The following is a 9,389-nucleotide window of genomic DNA, read 5'->3' as shown; positions in this document are numbered from 1 at the left end:
CTTGCTTTTTAAAAATACATTCGAATAAACACTAACCACCCGATTTTGAATATCGCCCCCCGCCCCCCCCCCGGGGGCGGTGCTACTAACTGAAGTGTCTATAAGCCATTCCCAAAGGAGGGACGTTACCATGTTCTGTTGTTGCACAGTAGAATAGTAATTGCAAATGGGCTGATTCATCAATGTCATGCTCATAACTGTGCCGGAATTGCAACAGGGAACTGCTGCTTTTTCTTTCCTCATCCTCACTATCGTCATTGCTTCTCTACTTCTTATGTATTTTGTCGCTCTCTTGTGAACTGCTATTTCCGGGGTGCCTTGATAGTCGAAGCAGACTTTGTGCTGTTGAGAGGTGAGCAGAGTAAGCCTGATTCCCTGTAAGGACTTCTCTGTTAACATCCACCCCTTGGCGCTCATATGACCTTATGCAGTTATGAGTTCCGTACAACCCCTACTAAAACTAAACTGACTTTCAATATGATCTGCGAACTCCCCAATACCGAACAAGCTCAATAAATCATATTTACCATACCACCCACGTCCACATTTACATGTATAATATGTAGGATTAGAATATACATGTAATATGGTTCGTGTGTCCTCACAACCAAGGTCTTGTGGTGGGACATGAAGGCTCTTCGCTGTTGCATCTGGAAGACACCAGTTCGATTCCCGAGTGTGGTACTATTGTACGTCATGTAATGTGTTTCTGCACGTGTGTTGTATTCCACGCAACCCTAAAGAAAGCAAGCTGGAAGCAGCCCGCCTCATGAATGATGCAAGTGGGTGGTTGGCGGGTGCTCTGGTTTGGTTTGCTTCTTCTCTCCTATCAAACATCTATTGTCTTTATCTGCCCTCCTTCTTTTGTGTTTGTTACTCTCTTGTAACACCTCTAATCTTCGGCACTTATATGACCATATTATGTTGCAAGTGCCGTAAAACACTTACTAAAACTAAAACGAAAGGTGCACGTTATATGAATGGTGGTTTAAAAATCTAAAATTATCCATCGCTACACCGTAGATGCCTTTCATTTTTCTGTGGATTATTGTTTTTGTTTTTGTGTTTTTGTTGTTGTTTCTTTTGTTTGTTTAGATTATTTTTGACTGCGTGAAAGCAACGATCCGTATCTCTCCTCCTTCTTTTATTTGTATGTTAATCCCTAGTAACACCTCATATCTTCAGCACTTATAAGACCTATTTGTGGTCTAAAACCCAAACTAAACTGCGAGCTCTTTTATTAGGGGGACGAGAAACGCTTAAGCAAGCAGATATTTTATACGGCTGTAATGCTGACTGTCCCCTGGAGATATCTATTATATTTTATGTCATGCTTAGGCTCAATATTTACGTTTCAAACGTTTTACTCCTAATTAGCATACTGGCTTGTAAACAGAACCGTGGACGTGCGGTGGACCTGCAATTAGCCCTTCCGCCATCGATTTCAAAAGGCGCAATATGTGGCACGACGTGGCGGAATCAGTCTCTCGTAAATTTGGGGGCATATAGGCTTATTGTTATCATCTTATTGTCTGTTCATTTTCCTCCTTTGCGGTGAAAAAAATGTCCCTATGTGTTAAATAGAAGTCGAAATATGTGCGATTGAAGGAGGTCAGGGTCGCCTGATTTCTGAGGTGAAATAAGCGAGAAAATGGCCGCCAAAGTTTGGTAGCTTCCATGGCCTGGGAGTCCTTGGAAACTGAAAATGTACGTTTTTTGTGCCTTTAGTCAGTGTTTCTCAGTAAAAATCCCCGCAAACTGTGTTTTTAAATGGACATTAAACGTGCTAAGCCAAAAATGTAACATTAGAAAACAATTGGCCGATCCAAGAAGCGCTTTGATTTCATTATTTTGACGAGCGCCTGATTTCCCCACAACGCTTCACATATTTTCAGCGACACACCGAGCCAGCCAAACCATATCTTGTAATTACATACATGTGCTAGGCTTAGTAAGCAGAATAGTATTCAAATGTCTACACACCATTGTACACACCGGGCTATATGAGGTTACCAACGGGGGACGGAGCTGAATTACAGCATTACTGTCTGCCCACATTAAGGTTAAAAAAATAGGATACGATATTGTAGGCTGAACTAGAGTTATAATAGTATTAGATGACATTTATAGAGCGCTTAACCGCGATTAAAGAACACAGGATTTGGGCGCTTTACCTACTACTATCATCATCATCATCATCATCATCATCATCATCAGCATCATCAGCATCATCAGCATCATCATCATCATCATCATCATCATCATCATCATCATCATCATCATCATCACCATCATCATCATCATCAACGTTGCCTTTCTCACCCTGCATCAGGGTATAGGCCACGGACAAACACTTTCCACCTTTCTCTATCCTGGCCTAGCCTCTTGATGTTATTCCATGTCTTCCCTCTTTTCTGTACGTCAATTTCTGTGATTCTTCTCCAGGTTCTACGCGGTCTTCCCTTTGATTTTTTTACCCTGTATATTCCAATCCAACTCTTTCTTTGTTATGCAGCTGCCTGACTTCCTGAGAGTAAGTCCAATCCATCGCCACTGCCTTCTTCCTACCTCAGCATATTATAAAAATAAAAAAGTTGATAAGAAAGGCATCAAGAACAATTGGTAGAGACCTAAGTAACTTTGAATATCTGCACAAGACAAACGTTTCAACTATCGACCCGCAGTAAACGATACATTTCCCAAAAAAGCAAGAACAGACAGATATAGAAATTCATTTGTACCAACTGCAGTGAGGTTACTGAACACACAGTGCTACAAATGAAAGAGAGAGAGAGAGAGAGAGAGAGAGAGAGAGAGAGAGAGAGAGAGAGAGAGAGAGAGAGAGAGAGAGAGAGAGAGAGAGAGAGAAAGAGAGAAAGAGAGAAAGAGAGAAAAAGAGAAAAAGAGAAAAAGAGAAAAAGAGAAAAGAGAGAGAGAGAGAGAGAGAGAGAGAGAGAGAGAGAGAGAGAGAGAGAGAGAGAGAGAGAGAGAGAGAGAGAATGAATGTTTTACAGAGAGGGAGACATGAGACGTGAGACATGTATTTACTTGGCCTACTGTCCTGTCTAGTAGTGCATTTACGTGAGTGCACCTTTAAGTCTAACTTTTGTAACGTCTTCTGCCATTGTTAACGACCAAGACAAATTTCTCCCTGCGAGATGAATAAAGATTGTCATCGTCATCATCATCGTCACCATCATCGTCATCATCATCGTCATCATCATCGTCATCATCATCTCTGATCGGGATCTGGCTTGTTTTCTTTAACACTTCCTCGTTGGTGACCCTGTCTGTCCATCTGATCCTCAGTAACTTTCTTAGACACTTGTTCAAGAAAACCTGGATCCTCTTGCAACTACAAATACAATAGTGTGGGTGGTTGGCGGGTGCTTTGGTGTGGTTTGCTCCTTCAGTCTTATTGAACATCTATCGTCCTAATCTCTCCTTCTTTTCTTGTGGTTGCTACTCTCTTGTAACACCTCTAATCTTCGACACTTATATGATCTTATTGTTTTGCAAGTGCCGTAAAACTCTTACTGAAACAAAATACAATAGTAACACATATTAAATAATACTTTGTGCTCTGACAAAAAATCTATCTCATTAATGTAAAGACAGAAATGACTTTAGCTCCCATTTGAATGAATAAAACGACTTTATCTCTCTTAAACTACCGGGCAAAACACGAGTCTTGCTTGATTCGTTATCATGTAGCACCCCCCCCCCCCCTTTCCCCTTCTTTTCACCCTTCATTGTTTACTGCTTCTTTCTTGCAGACGTTTACTATCGTCCTTATCTCTGTCTCTCCTCCTTCTTTTGTTAGTATGTTATTCTCTAGTACACGTAATACTTCTAATCTTAGGTACTTATACGACCTTGGTGTGCTCAAGTTCCGTAAAACTCTCTCTCACTCAAACGAAATTATTGATGAAACGCCCCGAGTTCTGTGAACCGTGTATTGTCTCTTGTTTAATGTTCCGTTCTGTTTGGTAAAGTTCGTTTATTGCGCTCGCACCTCATGACCTTGCAACCTTACTCCCTCAAGAGAAAGACGAGCTGCAGCTGTCGTGGGAGTCTATTTTAAATAATCATATTCATAATTTATGCAAATTGTGTTTGTGTTCCCTGGAACGTATCAACGACGTAAGCCTCCCGCCTAGCCCTTGACAGAAAATGTCACCTCCCTTCGACATCTTTCTCTAGACACAAGAGGAACTGGTCGCTGTTAACCATATCCGTACGTCGTGTTTTACTATAGTACCCATTCGACGAGGGGTACTCTGTGCCATCACTTTCAAAGAGGGAATTTACTCGATCTTTTTTTAGAAATACTGAAAGTTTCAAAGAGATCTTCATACTAGAAGTATTCTAAAATGTGAAGAATTCAACCCCGGGGGTACAAAATGACCCCAGGGCGTACGGATAGCACAAGGGGGCTATCCTGAAAAACGCTGTTTTGAGAAAATCGAAAGTTAACTTTCTGAATCCTTGTTCAGTTTCTTTAAAATACAAGGAGAGTTTTCCCTATAACCAAACTATTATACACACCAATGACACCAAACTTCTCCTATAGGTAGGGCAATGTCCACTTTTGGTGTAGGTCAAGATTTCTGGAAACCCCCGAAATCTGGGTTAGCCCGCTTATCCATAGAAACGACCAATTATAAAGTAAAGTGAGTTCCCTGAAAACACGCTTCCAAAGCCTTCTTACTGACGTTTGTGATTCTCCAGTGAGGAGAATTTTGATCAAGTATCTCGATCTTTCTGGGGTTGGCGGGTGCTCTAATGTGGTTTGCTTCTTCTTTCCTGTCAAACATCTATCGTCCTTATCTCCCCTTCTTCTTTTGTATGTTTGTTACTCTCTTGTAACAGCTCTAATCTTCCGTAGTTTAAGTAGAAGTTTTACGGCGCTCATATGACCTTATGCAGTTGCGTGCGCCGTAAAACTTCTACTAAAACTAAACTAAACATCTTTCTGGTGAGATGTTCTATCTCCCTCAGTTCAGCCCAGTTTGGTCCTAATAGGCAGGTTCGAAGCCTGCCGCCCAAGTAATGTAAATTGATCAAACTGGGCGTAAAAATACTTAATTAAAAAATGAATTATACTACATGACTACAACCTTACACCTTCTGATGAAAGACGAGCTGTAAATGCTGTAGTGAGGCTCTGTTTAAAATTTTCATGGGCAGAAGTTATATAAATTATGAAAATTGTGAAAATTATGACAATTACGTAAGTTATGAAAATTATGTACATTTTGCATTCCCTGAAAACACGCTGTTGAAGCATGGGTGGTTGACAGGTGCTCTGGCGTGGCTCACTTTTTTTTCCCTATCAACCTGCTATTGTCCTTCTCTCTCCCTCCCTCCCTCTCTCTCTCTCTCCATCTCTCTCTCTCTCCATCTCTCTCTCTCTCTCTCTCTCTCTTTCTCTCTCTTTCTCTCTCTCTCTCTCTCTCTCTCTCTCTCTCTCTCTCTCACTTTCCTCCTGCTCCTCCTCCTCCTCTTTATTTTCTTTGTATGTTACCCTCTAGTAACATCTCTAACCTTCGGCACGACCTATTCGTGCTGCAAGTGTCTTAAAACTCTTAGTTTATTAGTTTATTAACTACCCCCCGGGGCAGTGCCACTGACTGTAGTATCTTTAGGCCATTCTCAAAGGGGGGGGGGACATTTCTCGTTCAAGCACAGTAGAATTGTAAATGGGCTGATTCATGTCACGCTCATAACTGTGCCTGATCTACAACAGGGAACTGCTGCTTTTTCTTTCCTGATCCTTACTATTGTCATTTTCCTCTACTTCTTTTGTATGTTTGTCTCTCTCTTGTGACCTGCTATTTCCGGGGTGCCTTGATAGTCGAAGCAGACCTTGTGCTGTTGAAGCTAAAGAGGTGAGCAGTTTAAGTCTGATTCCCTGTAAAGACTTCTCTGTTGACATACACCCCTTGGCGCTCATATGACCTTATTAATATGCAGTTGCGAGAGCCGTAAAACCCTCTACTATAAATAAATAAATAAATAAATAAATAAATAAAGTTTATTAACTAAATCTTGTGTTCCCTGAAAATACGCCGCCGAAGACTTCTTTTGAAAACATTGTGTTTTGTTGACGGGAGAAGTTTTTACAGACTGGCATCTTTGGTGAAGCGGTTAGGCTCCTCACCGTCGGACGCTGAAGATGTCAGTTTAATTCACAAGCTGAGACGACAGGTTTTCTAGGGCATCTCTGCGTGTCTGCTTGGACATATTATTGTCCCTCACAGCCGAGGTTGGTCCTGACAGACACGGTCAAAACGCACCTTCTAAGTGTTTTAAATTGTGATGATGCAAGTGTGGCTTCGGTGTCCTAGTGGTTAAGCTCTCGGACTCGCAACTGTACTGTCATGGTTTTCAATTTCTTCAGGGCCCGACGTTGTGTCCTTTGGAATGGTACTTTACACACATTTTCCTCACTTCACCCAGATGGGAATGGGTACCAGGTTCTAGAAAGCAAAAGATCTTGTCAGTTTGTTAGTGTTTGAGCGCGTGAAATCCGCAGTTTGCTCTGTATCCTTCCTAAGAAGCGGGAAATGTTTCGGAGTGTTTCAGGGTCTGCTAGCGTATTCATAGTTGTAAAACACATACAGCATGCTGTAGAACGTGAACATGCGCTATATATAAATGATTTTGTGCTGTTGAGACTAGAGAGGTGAGCAGAGAAAGCCTGATTCCCCGTTTGAACATCTCTGTTGACTTCCTCCCCTGTACGCTCATATGACCGTATGTTGTTGCGAGTGTCGTAAAACCTGACTAAAACTAAAGCTAACTAAAGACACCTGTGTTATTTTTTTAAAATGTTTTCTCATTCTCTTCTACAGATTCCTCGCACAAGCCTTTTACTTGTCACCGACGCAGAGACACTGCTACCCCAGTCCATCTCTTCAGCGACCGTTGACGAAAAACCTCATCACAAACCCGTCGCTGTAAAACGCCGTAACAACCACCACAGCTCCCAGATTTACGAGGAGTTCTGTCTCCGAGCTGGTTCATGACAACTTCCGGAACGGACAAATCTGGACAAGGGTCATACTCTTGTCGTTTCTCTCGAAATATATTTTTAGTCAGGCTGTGACTATTTATAGATTTGTTCATAGGCTGTGAATATTTATAGATTTTGTATCTCTTCTGAGTATTCCTGGAAATCTGTAAGTCAAATATCTTCATTTTCCTTAATTTTAAATTTCGTTTAATGCGAGAAAATTTAGCTAATGCTGAAGACGTTTATTCCTCTAAATGAAAGTGAGCTTCCTCTTATTTTTATAACATTTATTTTCCATCCATTGCCCTTTCGGATGTAACTGGTAGCTGAAATCAATACACGGGTTTTTCGTGGTGAAGGGAGAAAGTAAGATAAACAGAGAGAGTGGCTAGAGTCAGCTCGGAATATGCTGTATGAAAGGATGAGAAGCAATCTGAGGAAGTGAGGGGACGTGACAAAGTCAAAGACAGATTGTAGAAAACATACACAAACACACACAAACACACACACAAACACACACACACGCACACACGCACACACGCACACACGCACACGCACACACACACACACACACACACACACGCACACACGCACACGCACACGCACACACACACACACACGCACACACACACACAAACACAAACACACACTCACACACACCATTTCGTGACATTTTGCTAGCTGCACATATAGATCTAGAGGATTGTTTTCACCTCAGTCTCGGAAAAAAAATTGTTTTCATGTCAGTCTGAGAGAAAAATACTTAGAAAAGACAGCTGATCAGTCTGTCTATAAGCCGCCTTGTCTGGGTATTGATTTCAACAGTGAACGCTCTTTCGACGCTCTGGCATTAGAGTTCTCATTCTCCTAGAGATTTTATTTGGGGTTCTTCTTTTCTTATTTGATCGAGAAATATATGACGTTGATGTTAAGGAGACATATTATTATAACATACCGAGTCCTTTTTCATAACCTTCAACAAATTACTCAGTGATACTCAAAGCGCCAGGCACTTTTAAGACTTAATTGTGTTTCAAGTGCAGTAAAACTCTCACTAAAACACACACACGCACACCAAAACTCTAAGCACATTAAAAAGTCGCGAAGAGCTTAATTTACTGAATACAAAGAATCCTTACTTGGCAGTTTTCCCGCGCTATCTGACGAGGCAGCCATGTCGGACGACGCTCCGCATTCTTTCCGGACTTCCGTTCCACCGCACGACGACGGCGACAAACATGCGCAGAACGGGTCGCGGACCAAAGAGCCGAAATTCACGACGCTCGCCCACCACGAGAAAGAGAAAATGGGCGAGGATTCGCAGTGGGTGCAACACACGAGCGTGCACACTCGGGACGAGACGATCTCCTTCTGGAAGCTATTTTTAGACAACTGGATATACGTCATGACCTACTGCACGACCTTCGGAAGTTTCGGAGTGTGTGTCGGCTTCCTGGGACCCACCGTCTTCGACCTGGGCTGCCAGACGCACTCTGACCTCAAGGAAATGAACTGGGTGTTTTTCGTACAGCTCATCATGACCCTTGTAGGATCCATCTCGGCAGGATTCCTCGCCGACAAGTGAGTACCCTACTTTTTCTCTCTTTTCTCTAAAGTACTCTTGTTTATGAGTACCCTACTTTTCTCTTTTTTAAAGTCGTGAGTACTCTTGTTTGTGAGTACCCTACCTTTTTCTTCTTTCTCTCATGAGTACACTTGCTTGCGAGTACCTTGCTTTTCTCTTTTCTTTCTCGTGGGTACACCTCTTTTGGAGTACACTACTTTTCTCATCTACGAGCTAGAGGGTACATAATAATATTTTTTGTGAGTGCACTTTTCATTTGTTTTTCCAAAGTGTACCTCTTTCTACTTTTCGTGATTGTATATTTCTCTCCTATCTTGAGAACGCTTTTTCTTTGTGTGTACACCTTCCTCGTTAATCTCAAAAGTACACAATCTCTTTTATCTCGAGAATACATATTTAGTTTAAAAGTGCACTTCTTTCACATGAGAAGGCCTACACTTTCCTCTTCTACCTCGAGAAAGGTCTTCTTTGTGAGGAGTACACTTATCTTATTAGTCCACTTTTTTCTTCTCCCTCATGAGTACACTTCTCACATCTATCTCTTAGGTACACTTTTTCCTTTTTTCCGTAAGTACAGTCTACTTTTGTTTTCGTAAGTACTCTTTTTTATGTACGAAAACATATATAATCACGTTGCCGTGATGTTGTAGAGCATTACAGGTTTTTTTTATGATGTCCATCAATAAACAATCTTCTATAAATCCATTACGGCGAGGGTGATGTAGGGACAACGTAACACTTCCCTGTTAGGTTCACGTCTGTTAGGTCACGTTCGCAATTATAGCA

At 41.7% G+C, this 9,389-nt stretch overlaps 1 protein-coding gene across 3 annotated transcripts in view; it reads left to right on the top strand.

Annotated features, from left to right (window-relative positions):
* LOC106012017 (major facilitator superfamily domain-containing protein 4A) overlaps positions 1–8,599 on the top strand; it is a gene marked incomplete at its 3' end in the record, with an annotated part of 13,260 nt that extends 4,661 nt beyond the window's left edge. For 2 of the 3 annotated variants that reach the window (XM_035970253.1, XM_013083596.2), the window contains 2 exon segments: positions 6,858–7,184; positions 8,165–8,599. In XM_035970253.1, coding sequence (XP_035826146.1) covers positions 8,193–8,599 — 407 coding nt within the window. 3 annotated transcript variants of the gene reach the window in all.
* Positions 8,600–9,389: the final 790 nt, after the last annotated feature.

This window comes from Aplysia californica, unplaced genomic scaffold (genome assembly GCF_000002075.1).
Source record: "Aplysia californica isolate F4 #8 unplaced genomic scaffold, AplCal3.0 scaffold00243, whole genome shotgun sequence".
NCBI classification, from domain to species: Eukaryota; Metazoa; Mollusca; class Gastropoda; order Aplysiida; family Aplysiidae; genus Aplysia; species Aplysia californica.
The sequence above is the reverse complement of the archived record's forward strand: the minus strand, read 5'-3'. Positions and strand labels throughout refer to the sequence as shown.